Source organism: Pempheris klunzingeri, chromosome 11 (assembly GCF_042242105.1).
Source record: "Pempheris klunzingeri isolate RE-2024b chromosome 11, fPemKlu1.hap1, whole genome shotgun sequence".
NCBI lineage: Eukaryota > Metazoa > Chordata > Actinopteri > Acropomatiformes > Pempheridae > Pempheris > Pempheris klunzingeri.
The window spans coordinates 8,319,079-8,341,894 of record NC_092022.1 but is presented as its reverse complement, the minus strand read 5'-3'; the positions used below and the strand labels follow the sequence as shown (position 1 = coordinate 8,341,894).

Here is a 22,816-nt window from a genome sequence, read left to right as displayed (position 1 = left end):
GCCTGGAAAGACTCTTTTGCCAATACTATTGTCAGCATAGGCCTATTCACAGAGTAAAAGCGTGTCAATAGGGTCTTTAAATGTGCTTTTATGTGTTGCTATCATACTTCAGTCAATGATTTTGCAAAGAATCAAGTTCCATTTTGAATTTGGGACGTTTTCAGTGTGTTAATGCACCTTTCCGTGCAGCCTTCATTTTGTGCTCAAACAGTTGTTCCACCCAGAAGGTTGAACATAAGATGACACAAAAAGGACATCTAAAGTCTAATAGCAAATACCATTGTGACAAAGGCATTGTCAAGGCAATGCTAAACACACATGGTCTGGACTATTCTTTTTCGGATGCTCATACGTGCATGACAAAAGAGGGAGATATAATTTTTTTTTTGCAAACCAGGATGTTGTTTGGTTGCACTGTGCAATAATAGATGACGCATTTTTTGTTTTACAACATCTAATTAGATTATGGTGAACATAAAATGTACCAATTGCACAATCGCACAAACGTCACAGTAGCCGTTCACAACTTGTTAGTTTAATTTTGTGCTTGAATGCACAAAATTAGTTCTCAACTGACTTATTTATTGTTCTTTCACTTTTCCTTCACTTGAACAAATGTATATATTGTATCTTGTAAATGTTTTGGCATAGATGTGGTTGAAAAGGTGTATTTAGATTCAAAATGGTGTATCTCCTGTTTGAACCAAATGTATAGAATTGAATGGTGAATCAAGCTATGGGAGCACATAGTCATGCATATTTTTAATGACTATGATAATGTGATGACCTCTAGTTCAGCATTCCCTTGTCATTTCATTGTTAAAAAAAAATCATTTAATGGGCTTTGGTATTAATAGTGTATTCATGAAAACTCCTCCTGGAAATCACTGTCAACACATAATATGAGAAAATCTAATTTGCATCAATTACTTTTTTATTAAGTTGTAGGAAATACATCTTAATTCTTGTATAGAAAAACACTGCAAAACATTTGAGAGACAGAGTATCAAAATCAGTATTATATCTCAATAGCAGGGATTTAATCTGAATTGTGAATAATAAATTAAGAATAGCGTCCCTGTTTACCACGACACTAGATAAGACTAGCATTTTTGTCCTTCTCTGTGTATTTTGAAAAACCTTGCAGGGCAAGGTCCTCATATGGACTGATTATAGCTAGTTGTGTACCTAGTATGAATGTTCATGGCACTTGTTTATGGATATTTAATAGCAACATTCCAGTTTTACTTATAGATTGCCATCCAGCGTGATTAATCATGGTGCAATTCTAGTAATGGTGTCAAATTTGTCTGTAGTTACTACATGAATTTGTACCATGATAATTTGTGCCCGACTTGCAGCATTTCCTCCATACAGGCCTTCTCACTAACAAAGACACGTGCTTTCACCCACTAGCCACCAACTGGTCAAAGAAAGGGCACTTTAATGCATTGAAAGTAAAATAATTTAGGATTATCTGTGCTTATGATCAGTATTATTCTTTACAATGTAAATAGAAATAGTGCTTGTTTTGATATTCCTGGTAATTTTTGTTTTGTTTTGTAAAGATTATTATGTGTACCTATATAACTATTGCTGTTAATCAATGTATAATAGTTTTTGAGGTTGTTAAGTTCAGTGTTTTTTTCTTAAAATCATGGATATTAAAATATTTGCCTCCATTTAATGTCTCTGTTTTACTTAATTGCATTTGAATGAATACTTTAATAGTCAAGGGTATAGCCTAAATCTTAACAGCATTTTATAAGATGCATCGACAGTAAGATGCTTATTTGTTACTCGCGAGTGTACGCACTTGTGTTCGCTCGCAGCCCAACGGTGATCACTCGTCTCCAGGCCCAGTGGTTCGGTGTTTTCGGGGCTCTACTATCCCACCTGCCATACGCTCGACTCCTTGCGGAAGTACTGACGTGTTCACACCAGTTCGCACGAGAAGTGGCTAGTTTAGCTAGCTAGGTAGAGCCGGGTAGTGACACAGCGGCCGTATCAGGTAAGAAAGAACTGTCATTGATTATTTTCACTGTAATTGCAAACACAACCAGGAGACGCAGACAGGTATTGAAACTAAGAAACGTATTTCAAAACGATTGCATGATCCAGTGAGTGCGGGTGCGGTTACTAGATAATAGTATAAATTCTAACCGGGCTAGCTGGCTAGCTGTGGGGCCGTTGGCAATGTAGTACCGTTTTCTCCGGAAGTGAGTTGTCAGATTATCAAATTCCTTGCTGGCATTTGTAGTTCGCCAGCTCCCTGGTGCACATCGAGTACAATTGAAAGTGAGCGAGTTACGAACTACAATTTCCTTTGCCATGCTTAAATGCACGCTTCGCTGGAGTTGTGGGAAGTGTAGTTTTATAAATTAATTTAAGCGCTGATGGGGTATAACTGAAGCTTCACTAAAACTACATAACCCATACAGGCGATAATTTAGGCCAAAGGGCAATGTACCTTTCAGACGGCTAGTTAGCTACCTCAGGGGCTAATTTATAAGCTAACGCGAGTAACTTCAAAATAATGTCACTAACGAAACATTAATGACACTCATTGCTTTATTTGTTTCGATCGTAGCCATCTTGTGGTTTTCCTTAATCGCCAGCGTTTGATAAATTTGACTTTTTAGCTGCCTTCGTGACTGCCTAAGCCTGTTAGCTAGTTATGCTGCTAACGTTAGCCACGACCACGAACAGTTCTGTACGGTTCTGCCCTTTTTGGCTAATGTTACCTGTCAAAATTAATCATTTAAATTCCCTGCAATCGCCAAGGCAACACAGTGCAGATTGGTAATCAAATATCTGAAACATGACCCCAAATTACAATACCAAAGGTAGGCGAGTAGCTAACGTTACCTAGAAAATTCATGATCCATTCATTACACGGACCTCTGAGAAGTAAAAGTATCCCAAATACATGCAGTTGGCGTAAATTACTATTCGTTTAATCGGAATGACGACTAGATTTTGCTCTGCAGGCCATTTCTCCCATGTTTGTATACTATGTGGATATCCTTCTGATTGAAGTGGTCATGCGTACCTGACAATCAGCTGCCCACTTGATAATCTCATCACTGCTGAAAAGAGTACATAAAGCAGAGACTGCTACCAGATTCTGCTCTTTACAGTTTTTACCTTCAGTGAAAAGCAGGCACAGAGTTAATTTAAAAGAACTCATCTACTTCACTGGTGCTTACAGCCAGAACTATCCATCTCATCTTCTGTTGCTAAATCTTATTGTTTAACTGCTTCCTATTATTAGCACATATGTTGTTAATTCTATGGTATAAATGGCCCACATTATCACATCCTTATTTACAGGAACCCTTGGGAACACTTGAAAAGGCCTTGCAGAGGTGTAGGTTATTTCAGCACCTAAAGCCATGAAGTATAGTATGTTTTAAAGAATATCAGAATAAAACTCCATGATGATTATGCCATTTGTTTTTCTTATTTCTCGGTGTACATGTTTCCATTCAGGAGAGTATTGTTCAAGTTTTATCCCTAGGTCAAGACAGAAAAATAAATTAAGTGAATGTGTGTCTTGTCTTTTCACAAAAACTATTTAGGCTCAAAACTGTCCCATTTCGCTGTCACACAAACTTGATTGAAAATCCAGCCAATATATCCAAGAGTGAGAAATGCGAGGCTTGTGCATGCTAGATAATGGTACTGATTAGTGCACTTAGAGTATGTTTCATTCAGACTAGCCACGTAGCCTATATTCATGCAACACTAATTTAAATGTCCTTTTTATGATCAATGACAGAATGTCAGAAGGGGACAGTGTTGGGGAGTCAATCCATGGGAAAACATCTGTAGTCTCTGCATTTTTCACACGGATTGGACAGGTAACGTGTCGATCACACATACGCCATATTGTTAATGGTTTAAATAAATTAAATGATTTGATACTGTGTGTGCATATCACATGATAATTAAGCAAAACGTGTATTTACCAAGGTAAAAGTTTGAATATTCAGATTTGCTGCTAAAATGTTACATGTGCATCAGTTAAACTGGTGGTGGCTAAAGTCACGCTACTGGTATTTTCTGCTTCTGTTCTGGTCTACTGGAATGTTACAAAACCAGTGCTGCTGTATCTGTTATCACAGAGCCAAAACATAGGCTCACACCTTTAGTGGAAGTCATTTACAACACACGGAGGAAGTTTTTCAGTAATTTTAGTAAATCAAAGAATCAGATTAATTCCAGTGGTATTAGGTTTCGAGTGCCCTTTGCATGAAATGGAAATACACACTGCAGTGTTCCAGTATAGTGCTTTTCCTGCTTTCAGTTTCATGTTCTTTTTCTCCTTTTGTAGTTAAAATATTCAGTAGTAGACTTCCTGAAGCTTTGTACTCAGTGGTAACAGTGCTAAAAAGTGTTATCAGTGTATCCTGACTGGAAGGGGGTAAGTGGCCATTGATTTTATCCAATTGTATTGGTCTGTCAGGCAGAGAAGAACATGGGTTAAAGGGTTAGGGGATGTTTCAGTTGAAATATGTTCCTTCACATTAAGTAGCAATTAGGCCATGAGGGGATGTTCCGTTAATGTCCAACTTCACTGTATCTCCACAAGGGAAGGTGACAAGGTTTTTTCAGAGGCTCTGCACTGTTTTATCTAAGGTTGTGTCTAACTTGAACATGAGTGATGTTCTCTTCCTCGGATGGTTACGTTTTGTTTCCTTTTTGTATTTTTTGTAATAGATCTATCAGTCATGGCTAGACAAGTCAACGCCATTCTATGCAGTGCGATGGGCAGCCACTCTACTACTCACTGCTGTGTACATGATCAGAGTGTACATACTACAGGTAATATAATTTTATTTCTGTTTTTTCCAATTTAATATATTGTTCTTTGGTCAGGGAAGTGTAAGCCATGTGAGTCATAAATAACAATTCCATTATAAAATGATTAACTTGCCCAGTTTTCTGAGATTGTCAGAGTGAGAGGTATTCGTGCACCTGTACAAACTATTTACGTGTAGTCTGGGCTGTTGTACTGGAATGTATTATATTTAAGTATCACTTGTTTTGATTTTTGCTGATTTTTCACCAGAGCTGAAACATTGGCTTAGGGGTCGCTCTGAGCTGCTTTTTTGTTGTGACTCACCTGTCTAAAGTGTGATATTTGTGCAGAAGTTTTGTCTACTTGCCCTCTGTTTTGCATGAAAATGCTCTTGCTCATGCATTATTTATACCAACAAAGTGCACTTATAGGCTTTTAATGTGGTGATGTTCCTTATTCTGCTTTTCAGGGTTGGTATATAGTAACATATGCTTTGGGAATCTACCATCTCAACCTGTTCATTGCTTTTCTATCGCCAAAAGTGGACCCTTCACTGCTTGACGAAGGCAAGTTGGCTCAATACAATTAGATCAGTTTTTTGTAAGATGCTCATGTTTTGTTTTGTTTGCTGTAGTTAATTTAGAGTTCTGACTCTGATCAAAGGTCAAAGTAAAATCAGGTGTCGCTAATACTTTCTCCTACACAAAAATATCAGTGTACATTTACATGTTGGAGGATGGTGTTGACATTCTTTTTTTTTTTTTTTTTCTCTAAAGCCTTTGGTTGGAAGTGTGTAACTTAACACAGAGATGAGTGGATTCAAGCACATAAAGATGAAAGCACTACAGCCACAAAGTCAGACATATAACATCCAGATGTCATGCAGCACTGCTTTGTTCCAAAATCTATCGAGAAGCATTTTACCCACCTTATTTGCCGCCTCAGTCGCCTTTCCTTCCCACATAAATTGTTATAACAGATTGTGTCAGACTAGTCAATTCCACAGTAATCTGGAAAAAATAAAACATAAGTATAATAATACTTTTTTTATGGGACATTGTTTTGGCATGATTGAAGATTCCCCTTTTTAATAACCTCCACGTGACCCTGTAACCTCTCTGTCCTGCAGATGAGGGCCCAGCGCTTCCTACCAAGCAGAACGAGGAGTTCCGCCCTTTCATCAGGAGGTTGCCTGAATTCAAATTCTGGTGAGTCCAGTTTATGGTTGCAGTGATTGCAGATTATTTTCTTTGGAATGACCAGTGTGTGCAAAGTTTGCGTTTACATTTAGAGCTCATTTAAAACCAAACCAGAGTTATTGATTGAATTCGTCTGCCATCTTCATTTTAACTCAATCTGTACTTCATCCCTGACATTAATCAATAATCCCCATAGCATTACCATCACCTAAAGACATGTTATATATAAAAACCTTTCATTAGACTTTTGTAAGCATGGCTTGACAAACGTACACTGTCACAGTTAACATCTTAGACCAGTTTTAGACAATTGTAATATTGGTGTATCAATGAAAATGCTACTAACTGAACAAGTGAGCATGTCTGTGTTCTACCATGGAGAGTTCGTGTTAAACCTTTTCATGACTGTCGTGTGTCTATGCAAACTCTGTGTCTTCTTGTGTACTTAAACAGGAAGAAAGGAAAATAGTTTTGCATCAGCCAACATACAACTCGCATTTGCCTGATGTTTGAAAAGATAATCTTTGGTTCCCCTTTCCCTATGAACCACCGCTGCACTGTCAAAAAAGTTTCAGGTTGTTTATAAAACTGCAAAACAAGTGATTGAATAGTTTATTTATCAGTTGTTTTAACACTTAATTGTGTTAACTCAACTTGAGCAAAATCAAATACATCTGCATACATTAAGGTACTAAGTTTAGCCAACAACCTTTGGTCCTAATGACAAATTAGTCAAAATAGTTTTCCACTTATGCTTTCCTGCATTTTCAAGTATAGATTTGTTGTAGGCTCATAAATCTGTTCATCATTTTACTGCCTTCACACTTATTCCAAATAAAATATCCTTTAATATCTAGACATACATGACACAATAAGTAAATGACTCAGCGTCACAAATGTGGTTGCCCTGTTGAAACTGAACTTATAATACTTTTCTTGGCAGGCATTCGGCGACAAAAGGCATCGTCATCGCCATGATTTGCACATTTTTTGATGCCTTCAATGTGCCAGTGTTCTGGCCTATACTTGTAATGTACTTCATCATGCTCTTCTGCATCACCATGAAGAGGCAGATCAAGGTAAGCCGTGTACATTGACTGACACGTACACACACACGGTATACATTGGCACTGGTTTAGACTTCTTGAAAATGCAAAAGACAAGAAGCAAATCTATTCATCATGCACACGTGGTTTATAAAATGGCAGAAACAGATCGAAAATGTAAAGATGAAACAACAACAACAACAACCTTCTGACAAAGCTTTTTTACCAAAACTAATCTTAACATTAACACACATTTTTAAACAGAATACAGTACAGATGTTTCTGTTATGGCTGCCCTTTATTTGCAGTGCATTTGTTTAATTTTGAATACGTATTTGCCTCTTGATAAGCGCCAATTCCTTCTCTGATAAAACCAGCAATTATTGTGCTTGTTAAAAATGTTAATGAGCAAACCTGAGAAATATGCTGCTAATTCTCCTCTTTTTCTTTACCCACCTTCTGTAGCACATGGTCAAGTACAGATACCTACCCTTCACACATGGGAAGAGGACATACAAAGGCAAGGAAGACACAGGGAAAACTTTTGCTAGTTAGACACTCCCGCATACCCTTTACCTCCTTCTCATTTGAAATGTATCTGTCACAGCTAGTGGGGAGCGACCAGAGTTAGAGATTGATTTCCTTTTTTTGTAAGCAGAACAGTAACACGAAAACATAACATGAAAAATACGAGTTTTGATCCAGGGTTCAGTGTTGGATGAGGATGTGAGCAGCACGGATCAAATTAGTCCGGGAATATTGCCTTTGTCTGTTGAGGGGGAGGATTTTTTTTTTTTCTTTTTTTTTTTTTCTTTTTTAGGCCCACAATCCTCATTTTAGGATTGGTCTGCATTTGTTCAGTAGTAGGTGAGACTCAGTGCTGTCTTTTGCCTTTTTAACCCCATGTGGTAAGTATGAAGTCATCAAGAAGGAACCACACTGAAAAAAACTGCAGTGAAGTTTGTGATTTTTGATTGTTTTGTTTTTGGTTTTTTTTTTTGTTAAGTCTTTTTCAATGATGGTGATTCCAGTAAATCTCCTTCTCCCAAGTTAAATAAATTTGCCAACTTTTGATTAATATATTGGTACCTACTTATTTGTAAGAAGTTCTACATTGAAAGTCGGTAGTGTTAGTAGCAACATAAGATGATTAGATGTGTAAGATGAAATCTGAAGGAACGGTCTTCAAGTTGAATCAGTTCATCTTTTGTGATAAAGTGTGCGGCTGCTCTGGCTCACAAGTGTCTCAGCTAGTTGTCTTCTGTACTGGATGCAGATACTTTGGAGAAATTTGTCACATTTCACTTGAATATGCATTCAAGACGGGCAAAACAAAACACCTAACAATCTCTTGAAATAATTAGCACAACATTTTTTTGATTGACATTTGTCTTGAATTGGAAACTGAATCTCTGTGTATTACCTGATTGTAGCGAGCATCAATATGGATGATTATCAGTGACCTCATTTTAATCTTACAGCCCCCACCACATCATTGAATGCATAATTCAAAGCGAGTGTCTCTAACCCCAACCCAATTAGTCTCCTGTAGCCCGTAGTCTAACTTTAAATCCGTTCTTTGAGTTCCTCGAGTTTGTTGTACAGTTTGACAGATGGGATACTGTGTCGCATACCACCCCAACACCAAATTTCTTCAATATTTAAAGGGGCATTTAGGTTACAATGGCAAGTCAATGAATTCACTTTATCTCAGAATTTTTCACCTTTGTGTAGACAGTTGTTCAAAATATACTGTGTCTTCAAAGTGCACAACCAGTATTCAACTCCAATCCATAACAAGGTCTAATCTGAGGTCCAATCTCCATAACAAGGTCTAATCTGAGGTCCAATCTCCATAACAAGGTCTAATCTGAGATAATAGTCAAGCAATCCCACATTTATCCCGACGACCTTTTCTCTTTGAAACGTTAACCCATCTGTGTTTCAAACCAAGGGGTCCATTCGATTTGTGTAGACTAGCTGTTGTAGTCCATTATAATCTGTGTTTACTTTGGAAAACGTTATGGTAAATATAGTCATTCCAAGCAAACCTTTGTTCTCTTTCTTTTGCAGAGGAAACATAAGAAAACAGAGATTGAGAGCTTTTATTATAACAAATGGATGAAGTGGGTGGCCATCACACTTTCTTTTCTATAAACCTGTTGATTTTTTTTTTCTCTCCATTTTTATCAGAATGCTGGGGATTATCTGTCATTACTAAACTTTGATCAGCACTGTAGTAAGGGATCAAAACATTTTCCTGTAAAAAAAAGTTTGTGTTTCAAAGGATTGGAGGATTTGTATATATATATATATATTTTAAGATATACATTTTTCTTTTGAGATTATTTTTATTTTTGTTTTTTCTCTTCCAACCACCATACTGTTTCCAATGTTTAAATCCATTTCAGTTGAAATAGATGAAAGCAAAACTGGATAATTGGGTTCTAGATTTGATGAATTAAATATGTTTCTCATGGATTGCATGTTATTGTTTTCTTGTGCTACAGTTAAACAAAAACTTGATTTTAATAACTTAAGTGTAATTTTTTCACTTCAAATGCTATTAAAGAGGCTGTGTCCCTTCAAACAGTTCATGGTGTCTCGGCTTCATATTATGTTAAAAGGCAAACAATTAAAAAAATGTGATCTGGGCCCAAGTCCTCACTACACTATTTCCTAAAGTCAACTCCCTTTCTATACAATCCACAATTCACTTGAGATTCTGGATGAATTTTGCTTTTGATGAATTTCTCTAGACTGGTGATAAGTAGTACAAGAAAAGAAAGACAATGAAAAAGCACAACCGTATGTTAATTAACAGTAATCATAAAAATGTGCCACTTTTAGAAGTGCTAGCAAACACCTTAATGTCTTAATCTCTGGCTTTCCATTTTGCTGTTACTAATGTCGCAAAAATGTACTCTGAGACTTGAATTGGTGATTTGGCTAAAAGTGTAATATCTAGCATTTATGTATGATACAAGCATTAATCTTGCTTGCTCATGATGTTCATTAAACCCTGTTTGTGTGACACTGCTGCAGCAGGTTAGATAGTTTTTGCATACTGATTTGCTTATTCTTCTCTGTCCATTAATGGGTCTGTGTGCGTCTGATAACCAACTGAAGGCAGAGGCTCGTACCTTGAAGAGTTCACATCAGATTGGTGAATGGTAACCACAGCAATGGAACGGTTCCTTGCTTCTCTGTATCTCCTGAGAACTCTTTTACATGCCTTGGCTCAATGTACTGTTCTAGCCTCAGAGTTTCACCTGGGAGGAGATTATTTGTTAGGTGGACTTTTTGATATTCATCATGCCACTGGCCCCGTTTATGGCGACAGACCAGGATTCATTGAATGCTCCAGGTGAGTTTTATAGTAAAACTGAGTGAATATGTTTAGATTACATTATTATTACATTCAAGTGTTTTGCCTCAAAGCTCAGGTCAATAGTTCCAGCTAGAAGTACATTCACTCCAAAACCAATTACCTGCTGTAATATCAGTATTGAAAGACATCAAGTGTGTGTTATTGACCTCAGTTCTTGTTCCATGGACTCATGATTTAGATATCTATGTCTGTACAGACCTCACAAATACGAATACTTGAACCATGAAAGGTATTCTTATGCTCCTGTATTTTCAGTCAAAGCTTCATTCTTTCAAGTTATCGGAGGTTTCAGTTGATGAGATTCACTGTAGAGGAAATCAATAACTCAAGCAACCTACTGCCAAATGTATCTCTTGGCTATGAGATATTTGACCACTGCTCGGACACACAGAATTTCCCAGGAGTTTTAAAGCTCCTATCAGTCGATGGCTCAGTCAGACCTTGGACTGACACAGAGCTCTGGACACAGGGGAATCTGTCCAAAGTGATAGCAGTGGTCGGAACTTACACAAGTACAGAGACACGGACTGCAGCTCCACTGTTCATGATGAATCTCATTCCTATGGTAAATTTGTCTACTATTGTATTTTACCAACTTTTTACCAAATAAATGAAGTAATAAAAACAGTTCTGTAACAAGCTTTTAACTTGAATTCAGTCAGTGGAAATGACTATTACTCTTTTAACAGGTCAGCTATGGAGCTGCTAGCTCTGTCTTTTCAAGAAAACAGGGTTTTCCCTCTTTCCTACGAACAGTGCATCCCAATAAAGACATCATAGAAGTGATTGTTCACATTGTGCAGCACTTCAAATGGCGCTGGGTTGCTTTCCTTAACATTGATGATGATTATGGCAATGATGGACGGGATTTGTTCATGAAGATGATAAAGGATACTAAGATCTGCCTGGCGTACACCAAAGGCCTCAATTTCAACACAAATTACTCCACAATATTCAAACCGATACAGGCACAGAAGATACGTATCATCATTGTTTTTGCGGCTGAATGGACGGCTGAAGCTCTCATTGAGTCAGCAATACGACTGAATATCACAGACAAGGTGTGGATAGCAGGGGATGCATGGTCCTTAAATAAGAAGCTCCCCAAGAAGGAAGGAATCAAAAATGTTGGAACCGTACTTGGGGTTTCTGAGTCACGAGAGACAATACCTGGTTTCAATGATTTTATCTATTCCTCCAAAAGCCAGACTCATTGTGAAAATGCAGAACAAAATATGTTTTGCAATCAGGTTTGCAACTGCAGTAGCCTGACAGCAGATGATATCCTTACTGCGGACCCGTCTTTCTCTTTTCCTGTTTATTCTGCTGTGTACGCCATCGCCCATGCCTTACACAATGCCTTGCAATGTGGAGCTGGCAGATGTAATGAAAACATTACAGTGTACCCACATATGGTGAGTACAGAAACAATGTGAGAATTCCTTTAATGTATTCTTACCATCCTATTCTTGGCCCTTTATGTTTCTAATAAGACAGACAAGCCCTGTTTGAAAGTGACCAATCATTACACAAAACACCGGTCTGTTTTCTTATATACAAGAGACGTGAACAACGCCTTCAAATTCATAGAATAAAATTAAAACTATCAAACATTCAGATCTGCACACTCTAATGGTGGCTCTAATAGCATACTTTATATACTTTGTTTTAATCTCATTAGATCTGCGTGAGGTTGGATTATTGCTCTATCATATCTAATTTACTGTGAGCTACCAGCACAGTGGGCAAATGTTTTGTCTGATTTCTGCCTTCAGAATAGAGTTAGCTGATGCTACACCTGGATGTGCATGCTCTCTACTCTAATGGAAACGTTGCTTTGGTATTGAAATCTCAAAAAAGACATTTCAGAGATGGAGTGTACAATCTGATAAGCCACTTCATCACACTACTGTGCCTCAAATATTTGTGCAACAATTCTTGTTCAATGTGAACACATGCAATTAATCTGAACTCTGTTTGTCCACATCAGGTTCTAGCAGAGCTGAAAAAGTCAAACTTTACACTTTTAAACCGCAGCATTGAGTTTGATGAGAATGGTGACCCCATGCATGGATCCTATTCTATAGTTTTCTGGAATCACAGTGGCGATGCACAGGAAGTCGGCTCTTATCATTTTCGCCCATCATCGAAGTTCCTTATTGACGACAGCAAAATTCAGTGGTACACAAAACAAGGAGTAAGTTGTTTTTTTTCCTACCAAGACTTTATACAGTAAATGTTGATTAAAAAATATTTTGTTTTGGTTTTCTCACTTCTGCAGGGATGTGTGTGTGGATGAGTGCACATGTGGCCAAAGACATGTTCATTTATAGCTCTGACAGCAGTAAAAAACAGTATCAGAAACATCAAGGAAAGGAGATTATTCACCTGTCTAGGTATTCTATTTACCGCAGTTATGTTTGATTTTCTGCTAAATAATTGTCTTGTACAGGTGCCTACTTCACTGTGTTCCCAAGAATGTTCAACAGGACAAGCAAAAAGGCAAGATGGAATCCATAAATGCTGCTTTGATTGTGAAATCTGTCCAAATGGAACTTATGTCAACATCACAGGTAACTTATTATACATGAGAAAGAAAATGAGTGCTGTAATTTTTGTTAAGCGTTTTCATAGTTAAAAGGGTTTGACAGTATCAGACTATGAGATATTATGATTATGAGAGAAGGTCTAATACTGTTTCCTCTGCTGTTTGAACTCTCTTTAAGGAGACAGGATTATTTAAAAGCCAGCCTTTGTTAACGTCATTGACAAACTGTCTGTCTTTTATGTTGAACAGAGGATAACAATTGCATCCCCTGTAAGGAGACAGAATGGTCTGAAGAAGGAAGTACATCGTGCAGTCTGCGGGTGGTGGAATATGTCTCATTCACAGACAGTGGGGCTATACTCATCATGGTGGGGGCCTGGGTCTTGGTGGGTCTCACACTAGCTGTGTCTGTTCTCTTTGCCATCAACTACAACACACCTGTTGTCAGATCTGCTGGGGGACCCATGTGCTTCCTAATTTTAGGCTGCCTCAGTCTGTCTAGTCTCAGTGTGTTCTTTCACTTTGACAAGCCAACAATTTCCTTCTGTATCTTGCAGTTGCTGCCATTTCTTTTGTTCTACACTGTTTGTATAGCGTGTTTTGTTGTGCGCTCTTTTCAGATTGTTTACATTTTCAAAGTAGCTGCCGAGTTTCCAAAGCTCCACAGTTGGTTGATGAAATATCACGGCCAATGGCTGGTCATCACTGTGGCATTTGTTACTCAGGTGCTCCTGCTTGCTATTGGCTATTCTTATGCTCCCCCCAGACCATACAATGATACTCTTTCTTACCCGGACAAAACTATACTCGGTTGTGACATCAATCTTAAAGCCCTCTCTGGTTCTGTGGTTTTATTTTTATTGTTGTGCTCCCTTTGCTTTATTTTCTCCTACATGGGAAAAGACCTTCCAAAAAATTACAATGAGGCCAAAGCAATAACCTTCTGCCTCCTCCTGCTGCTCCTCACCTGGGTCATCTTTGCCACTATATACATCCTTTACCGTGGCAAATACATCTCAACGCTAAAGGCTCTGGCAGTACTATCCAGTCTTTACTCCTTTTTGTTGTTTTATTTCCTCCCAAAATGTTACATCATTATTTTTCAGTCATTCAAAAATACACAGCAGTACTTCCAAGGTCTCATTCAGAATTATACCAAAACAATTGGCCAAGAGTTGCCTTCAGTAAGTGCTACAAGAAACAGAAGAACTGATGCTTCCAGGCCTTCTAGATACTATCAATGAAAGGGTGATAATTTGGCTTTTTGGAGTAGATGGTCTAAAAAGTACATAGAAGTTTAAATCTTTGTTGTCTTGTTTTGTTGTAACCTAATCATGTTACAGATATTTTTGATTGCTTATATGCTATATGTAACCATAAAAGGCAGCTGGATTTGCAGAATCACCATCATGTAAATATCCAACTTGCCAGTCACTAAGTTATGTGCTTGTGTGCTTGTGGCTTGTGTTTCGTGAGAGTTAAAACTTTGCTATATCGCCTGCCAAGTATTTTTTGAACGTCCATTTAAAAACTGAGGACTTCCTAGATGTTTCTGTGTAACAAACCATCTGGCTCATCAGGGTATGATATATGTTTACTGAGGTCAATAAACATGTTGAAATTTGCTATAACAATATAAAGTGACTAACACTTAAACAAGATGTTTTCATACAGTTGTTTCATATACAGTATCTTATATCTTTAAGTCCAACGCAGAGCCTCTGACTTCGTAAACTGAACAAAACAGACAAGTCTACAGCCGTGCCAGCGGCTCTGTGAGGCTGTACTTTTAGGCTCAGTAGTGCCTTAAGCTAAATGTTAGTGTAAGTATATTAACATGCTCACAATAATTATGTGCCAATTCTAAGCAGATATAATATTTACTATGATCATCATCTTAGTTTAGCCCATTAGCATGCAAACACTTGCTAAGTAGCACTAAACCCAAAGTACAACTGAGGCTGATAGGGATGTCATTACAGTTAAGTCGTCGTAGATTAGATTAGATATCGTTTATTAATCCCTCAGTGGGGGAAAGTTTGCTGTTACAGCAGCTCAAGGGGACAGACAAAAGCACACAGTTAAAGAAACAGAAAATTAAATAGCAATAATATAATATATACAGAGGAAAAACCTATATACACAAAGAAACAATTAAATACACAATAATTACAGAAAAACAACAACAGGGTGAGGTGGAATGGGATGTGAAATTATTGCACAGTTTATGTAATAATAATAGTAATAAAGTGCATAGGTGGTGATTGTGGTTGGTGCTGCAGACTATAATGCAGCATTATACAGTCTGACTGCAGTCGGGATGAAGGACCTGCGGAAGCGCTCCTTCTTGCATTTAGGGTGTATCAGTCTTTCGCTGAAGGAGCTGCTTAAGGCCCCTACAGTCTGATGCAGAGGGTGGGAGGTGTTGTCCATGATGGAGGACAGTTTGGTCAAGGTCCTCCTCTCTCCCACCACCTCTATGGAGTCCAGGGGATGGCCACAGACTGAGCTGGCTCTCTTTATCAGTCTGTTGAGCCTGTTCTTGTCCCGCTCAGAACACCTCCCTCCCCAACACACCACTGTACACGAGACCACAGATGCCACCAAAGTCTCGAAGAAGGTCCTCAGGAGTGGTCTGCTCACTCCAAAGGATCCTAGCCTCCTCAGCAGGTATAGTCGACTCTGACCCCTCTTATAGAGAGAGTCAGTGTTGTCTGTCCAGTCCAGTTTGTTATTAAGGTGAACACCCAGGTACTTGTATGTCCTCACTCTCTCGATGTCAAGTCCCTGGATGTTCACTGGTGCAGTGATGGAGGGTTTCCTGTGGAAGTCGACCACCATCTCTTTCGTCTTGCTGGCGTTGACTAGGAGGTTGTTCTGTCCACACTAGTCGACAAAGTCCGTGATGACCTTCCTGTATTCACAGTCGTTCCCCTCTGACACACATCCCACGATGGCAGTAATTGTGTCTTTGCACTTGAAAACTTCATCAAAGAGGATGTTGCTGACATATGGTTTAAAACTTAATTTCAAATGTACATTATGTCTTTAACATACACTTTAAAATATTATAGGGGTTTACATTATTCAACAGCCCAACAAACACATTCATTTATAATCCTCATACAGCTAGTTTTGTTGCTTCATTTATTTATATATGTACATTTACAGCAGTTACGTATTTAACAGGAAGAATGATAAAGTAAGAAGGTGAAAAAGAAATGTGTGTGTTTTTCCTTTTTTGAGGTTGCAATAACACTAATGGACACATGGAGGCAGCACTTCACTATTATGTTCTCCTCAGGCTTCACTACAGGCTCACTTCAAATATACCTGTGTAAAAAAAATCAGGGTGTACAATGACAAGATTTCTTTGCAGATGTTGTACAGATTCAGATACTGTGGAGTTTGTGTGTGCATGAACTTTGGAATTTAACTCATAACACTGGAGTAATAAAAAGGCTTCTACTGTATGCTAAAATTGTCATTGTCAAAATTGTCAGTGTCATTGCTTGTATCAGTGTGTCTCTGTATCTTTATGGGTGCACAAAGTTTCCATTTTTGAAAATATAGTATTTATTCATTACTTTAATGTCTCATTGTGTGTTTACTGTTGCATTGTTTTTTAATATTTTCTTTCATCTCAAGCCAAAAAAGAGCCTGCTTTATACCTCTAAGATGGTTTGTCCATGTAAGAATCAAACCTCTACCCCTATTCACCTCAATTTACTAATTTCTCTACTTACTAATACTATTAGTAGTATACAAGTGCTAGACAGAAATTACAGACCGTAAAGTGCCGTAATTGACCAACCAGAATCCAGTATTCAACAAAGCCATGTAATAAGTAAGGGATAATGTACAGGGAGCTTCTATCAGTGTTAATAAAACTTTCCAATATTGTCAGGATGATTCAAGACCCCTCCGTTTTGTGTCAGGGTCCTGCATCATCCCATCATGGTTCATTTTATAATAATGATCACCGTTCTATGTACATTATCCCACTGATTACACAGAATCAAACTATAGAAATCAACATTTTGACAACAAGCTATTTTCTTGATTTAAAAATGATTGTATTGCTTCCACTATTTCAACTGCATCCATAGCAACGGTGGGTTTTACATAGCAACAATCTGCAATACTGAAATAACAGACCACAGAATGCCATAATTGACCAATCAGAATCGAGTATTCAACAAAGATATGTAATAAAATATATAATAGACAGTATATACTTTTGATTAGCAAGTGAACTCTTGGAAGTAAAGTGCAAACATTTCACAGCAATAACTGCCTCGCACAACGACCTGTAAAGTACTACACACACATCCCATGTGGCTTCCATTTTTACTAACCACAATATCACCCTATAAGCTATCTGCCCTGCAGATGAGGGCCCAGCCCCTCATACCAAGCAGAGTGAGGAGTTCTGCACTTCCCCCAGGAGGTTGTCTGAATTCAAACTTTGGTTAGAGACGTCCACCTCATGGCCATCAATCAGTCATCCACAGAGCGATTGCAAATGAACTCCTTTCAAACGACCTTTGTGGCCAAAGCTGAAGTCATGCAGAGCTTATTTGTAAGAGGATGTAGCATTTCAGCATATAAAAAAAATATCTGGTTGAATTGATTAATTTGTGTGTGTTTGTTTGTGTCCTAATGTCATCTTACGACCTCATCTGCACTTCATCTTTACTTCACTCCTGTCATAAGTAGATCATCCCTATTCCAAATTTTCAAACAATATAAATCAGACTTAAAACTTTAAGTAGTTCTAACCATTGGAGAAATGATGGATGAAGTAAAAATACTGCAAATTGTTTCACAATGAGCATTGAGGCAACATCTTTTTGTGTTGACTATTGACAGTTTGTATAAAATCTTGTTTGACTATAACTTATTTGTGCATAATTCTGTGTCCTCTTGTGTACCAAAGCAGGAAGAGAAGAAAGCCAACTAGGCTGTGTCGCGCTACCATCCATATTGGCTTTGGGTTAAATGTGTTTTACAAGCTGTCAACATGTGCACTGGTCTCCTTGCACCTAAACAGTGAGACACATGTCAGTCTTGTGTAAAAGATGGATTAATCACAATTACCAGATTAATTCATGATAGAGGTATTAAATATGCTTGCTCATAAAACTGCTAAATGGTACATGTAGTCATCACAGAAAGTGTATACAGTTTTTTGCATACTACTTTGGGTATTCTCCTCAAACCACTGGCAGGTACGTATTTATGACATCTGAAGTCATGCATTCCCAAGTACATGGAAATTAACACTGGGGGTTTGCCATTACAAGCATCACATTGCTTATTAAAAGGCAGAGATCTAACCCATTAGAGGTCGCATCAGACTGGTAAATGGTAATTACGACAATGAAACATTTCCTTGCTTTTCTGTGTCTGCTTGAATCTATTTTACAGGCCTTTCCTGAGTGCACTGTCCCAGCCTCAGACTTTCAACTGGAAGGAGATTATTTGATAGGTGGACTTATTGATATTCATCATGTCAGTGCCCCTGTTTATCAAGACAGACCAGAAGCCACTGACTGCTCCAGGTGAGTATTATAATAAATCTGGCTAAATACCTTCTCATGTTGAAACTAATGACAAACCCTTACGAAGCCAGACTGTCCACAGGTCAATAGGTAATGCTTTATAGTACATCTATCCTCCAAATGTGTGTAGTGTCCATATGTGTGTAGAATTAAGAAGACTGATAATGTTAACTGAAAGATAATCGTGCTTCCCTCTGTTTACAGTCAACTCTTCCTTATCCCAAATTATCGGAGGTTTCAGTTGATGAGATTCACTGTAGAGGAAATCAATAACTCCACAAACCTTCTGCCAAATGTATCTCTCGGTTATGAGATATTTGACCACTGCTCAGACGTACAGAATTTCCCAGGAATTTTTCAACTAATCTCAGTCAATGGCTTGATCCAACCTTGGGGTGAACCACAGAAGAATCTGTCCAAAGTGATAGCAGTGGTCGGCCCTTTTTCAAGCACCAACGCCCTAACTGTATCCCCCTTGTTCATGATGGATCTCATTCCTATGGTAAGTTTGCCAAATATAGTGTTATAACATTTTCTCCCACTTATAAATACTGCCAGTTAATATAAGGTATTGCCATTCTTAATCTTTTTCAAATTTGAAACAGGATTTAACTTGACATTTGAGAATTTACAGTCACTGAACATAATGAGAACTTCTGTATTGCTCTTATAATAGGTCAGTTATGGAGCTGCTGCCTCTGCCTTCTCAGAGAAAAAAAAATTCCCCTCCTTCCTACGAACAGTGCATTCAAATAAAGACATCATAGGAGTGATTGTTAATATCATTCTGCACTTCAACTGGCGTTGGGTTGCTTTCCTTAACAGTGATAATGACTATGGCAGTGATGGACGGGACTTGTTTGTGAAGAGGATAAGGGATACTAAGATCTGCCTGGCGTACACCAACGATCTCAACGACAATACAAATTACTCCTCAATGTTCAAACAAATAGAGGCACAGAGGGTACCTATCATTATTGTTTTTGCTCCAAAAATGACTGCTGAAGCTCTCATTGAGTCAGCAGTACAACTGAATATCACAGACAAGGTGTGGATAGCAGGTGACACATGGTCCCTAAACAAGAACCTCCGCAAGAAGGAAGGAATCAAGAATATTGGAACTGTTCTTGGGGTGTCTCAGCCAGTGGTGACAATACCTGGTTTCAATGATTTTATCTATTCCTCCAAAAACCAGACTCATTGTGAAAATGCAGAACAAAATATGTTTTGCAATCAGGTTTGCAACTGCAGTAGCCTGACAGCAGATGATATCCTTACTGCGGACCCGTCTTTCTCTTTTCCTGTTTATTCTGCTGTGTACGCCATCGCCCATGCCTTACACAATGCCTTGCAATGTGGAGCTGGCAGATGTAATGAAAATATTACAGTGTACCCACATATGGTAAGTATACAAATAATCAGATTATTCACTTAATTTAGCCATCTGACTGTTTCACATTTATGATTATGAGCAATTATGATGATTTAAACTGTAGCTAAGCCAATCATAACTCAAAATACTGGTCTAATTTGTGTTTTGTCATCGCATATATATCATATTTAAAAATTGTGCATCATCAATGTACAATTAAAACCGATATTAATTCAAATTAATTCAAAGCTCTACCAAGATGTACAAAGTACCCTCTAAAAGAGAAACAGGATAAATGCCTAAAAACCTCTTTAATCAATGTGAAATCAAAATAAGTAATGGTAGTCTAAACTTTATGTACCCACATCAGGTTCTAGCCGAGCTGAAGACGTCACACTTTACACTTTTAAACCTGAGTATTGAATTTGATGAGAATGGTGACCCCAAGTATGGATCATATTCCTTAGTTTTCTGGAACAGCAGTGGCGATGCAGAGAAGATTGGCTTTTATAAATTTCACCCTTCCCTCCATTTCTTCATCAACAACACCAAAATTCAGTGGCACAGCAACGGACAAGTAAGTTGTTTTTTTCTGATTATGTGTGATGTAATTCAGTTTATCAAAGCTTAAAAGGTCCCATATTCTGTACTTTGTCAAGTTCATACTTGTATTTGGAGGTCCTACGAGAATAGGTTTCCATGATTCAATGTTGAAAAACAGATTTTTCTCATACCAGACATGGCTGTTGCAGTCGTTTTCAGCCTCTGTCTAAACACTCTGTTTTAGAAGAACAGAACAATCTGCTGCTTCGCTCTTGTTTTACGTCTTCGTGTTACCAGGAGCTGGTGTTTGTGAGGACAAAACTATGGCGGACAGCAAGGTGGAATGAGGTGGTTTTTAGTGGACGGGGACAGTCGGCCTGCTGAAGGACTGGAGGAGGTCACATGATCAACAGATCCCCTTTTGACATCATAAAGGGAGCAAAATCTAAACGGCCTGTTTTCATACACATTTACTGAAAGATGGAGCAGGAGAAAAAGACAGAAGCATCTGGTGGTGGAAGTTTAGTAGTGTAGGTAGTGCTAAGTAGTGTAGGCACATCAGGGACAAATGTTTATGTTGAAAAAAACATGAAAATGTGAATTTGCATAATATGGGGCCTTTAAAACAGTACATGGCGATCGTCTTGTTTTTCCCCCTCTTACCACAGGGATGTTTTGATGTGTTCATGCATTGGTTTGGTGATAGTGATGAGGGCTAAACACATTATCAAGAAACAGGTGGTGGTCGTATATGGTGTCATTTCAAAGGATGTCTAAAAAATGTTATTCAAAGTGTAAAAGGGTGTTCACATTTTACGAATGATGTTGGTGTATACACTGTTGTGACAGTCACGTCCCTTTCATTTGCCTCCATCCTTCACAGTATTCTCTTTGCTTCACTTATTTTGCTATTAAATATTTGTCTTGTACAGGTGCCCACGTCGCAGTGTTCTGAGGAGTGTCCTTTAGGATATGCCAAAATACAAAATGGAATCCACAATTGCTGCTTCAATTGTCTTGTCTGTCGAAACGGAACTTATATCAACAGCACAGGTAAATTATTTTCCATGAGGAAGAAGATGAGTTTAAAACAGTTCTGTCATGTTCTTCATGACTTACATGGCTTGGACACAGCTATATATGTAGTCTTCAATTTCCACTCTGATCTGTCAATGAATTTGAATGTCAATGAAGTCTTAATCAGAAAAAGATTACCATTAAAAGGATTTTCTATTGCCTTCTGTGTCACGTTTCCCTTCATTATGCTATACCTTCTTGTCTTGTGTAAATTAATCAGGTTGGTTATTACTATGATTGTTACTTTTTGTTTTCAGTTTTGAAAAATGGAACACTTCTTCGTTAGCTATATAATCTTTTTTTTAACTTTATTGATGATTTGTCCTTCTTTTGTATAAAACAGAGGATCCCTACAATTGCATCCCCTGTAAGGAGACAGAATGGTCTGCAGAAGGAAGCACATCGTGCAGTCTGCGGGTGGTGGAATATGTCTCATTCACAGACAGTGGGGCTATACTCATCATGGTGGGGGCCTGGGTCTTGGTGGGTCTCACACTAGCTGTGTCTGTTCTCTTTGCCATCAACTACAACACACCTGTTGTCAGATCTGCTGGGGGACCCATGTGCTTCCTAATTTTAGGCTGCCTCAGTCTGTCTAGTCTCAGTGTGTTCTTTTACTTTGACAAGCCAACACTTTCCTTTTGTATTTTGAGGTTCCTGCCATTTCTTTTGTTCTACACTGTTTGTATAGCGTGTTTTGTTGTGCGCTCTTTTCAGATTGTTTGCATTTTCAAAATGGCTGCAAAGATTCCAAAGCTCCACAGTTGGTGGATGAAATATCACGGCCAATGGCTGGTCATCACTGTGGCATTTGTTACTCAGGCGCTCCTGCTTGTTATTGGCTATTCTTATGCTCCTCCCAGACCATACAATGATACATTTTGGTACCCAGACAAAATCATACTTGGCTGTGACATCAGTATTAAAGCAACTACTGGTTCTATAGTTTTATTTATATTGTTGTGCTCCCTTTGCTTTATTTTCTCCTACATGGGAAAAGACCTTCCAAAAAATTACAATGAGGCCAAAGCAATAACCTACTGTCTTCTCCTGCTGATCCTCATCTGGATCATCTTTGCCACTGAGCACATGCTTTACCATGGCAAGTACATCCAAACTCTGAATGCTCTGGCCCTACTATCCAGTCTTTACTCCTTTTTGTTGTGGTATTTCATCCCAAAATGTTACATCATCATTTTTCAACCCAAGAAAAATACACCGCAGTACTTCCAAGGTCTCATTCAGAGTTATACCAAAACAATTAGCCAGTAG

The 22,816-nt window shown here is 38.2% G+C and overlaps 3 protein-coding genes across 5 annotated transcripts; all 3 read left to right on the top strand.

The window, feature by feature from the left end:
• The first annotated feature begins 1,943 nt into the window (after positions 1-1,943).
• Positions 1,944-9,644, top strand: rer1 (retention in endoplasmic reticulum sorting receptor 1). 3 transcript variants are annotated; one of them, XR_011585226.1, is made up of 8 exons: positions 1,944-2,011; positions 3,782-3,863; positions 4,723-4,827; positions 5,274-5,370; positions 5,934-6,012; positions 6,947-7,082; positions 7,515-8,893; positions 8,925-9,644. XR_011585226.1 is itself a non-coding variant. In XM_070839574.1 (8 exons), the coding sequence occupies exons 2-8, from the start codon at positions 3,783-3,785 to the stop codon at positions 9,131-9,133; spliced, it is 564 nt and encodes a 187-aa protein (XP_070695675.1). In that variant the 5' UTR covers positions 1,944-2,011; position 3,782; the 3' UTR covers positions 9,134-9,644. The 3 variants fall into 3 exon arrangements, 2 of the variants coding, with proteins under 2 accessions (XP_070695675.1, XP_070695674.1); XM_070839574.1 differs by having other exon boundaries at positions 7,515-7,569; positions 9,123-9,644; XM_070839573.1 differs by having other exon boundaries at positions 7,515-9,644.
• Positions 9,645-10,230: 586 nt separating this feature from the next.
• LOC139209735 (taste receptor type 1 member 1-like) lies at positions 10,231-14,269 on the top strand. The gene is made up of 6 exons (XM_070839572.1): positions 10,231-10,416; positions 10,696-11,005; positions 11,130-11,855; positions 12,431-12,637; positions 12,893-13,013; positions 13,238-14,269. The coding sequence occupies exons 1-6, from the start codon at positions 10,235-10,237 to the stop codon at positions 14,230-14,232; spliced, it is 2,541 nt and encodes an 846-aa protein (XP_070695673.1). The 5' UTR covers positions 10,231-10,234; the 3' UTR covers positions 14,233-14,269.
• Positions 14,270-18,370: 4,101 nt separating this feature from the next.
• LOC139210091 (taste receptor type 1 member 1-like) lies at positions 18,371-22,816 on the top strand. Its single transcript, XM_070840058.1, has 6 exons — positions 18,371-18,552; positions 18,757-19,054; positions 19,229-19,954; positions 20,295-20,501; positions 21,400-21,520; positions 21,888-22,816. The coding sequence occupies exons 1-6, from the start codon at positions 18,371-18,373 to the stop codon at positions 22,814-22,816; spliced, it is 2,463 nt and encodes an 820-aa protein (XP_070696159.1).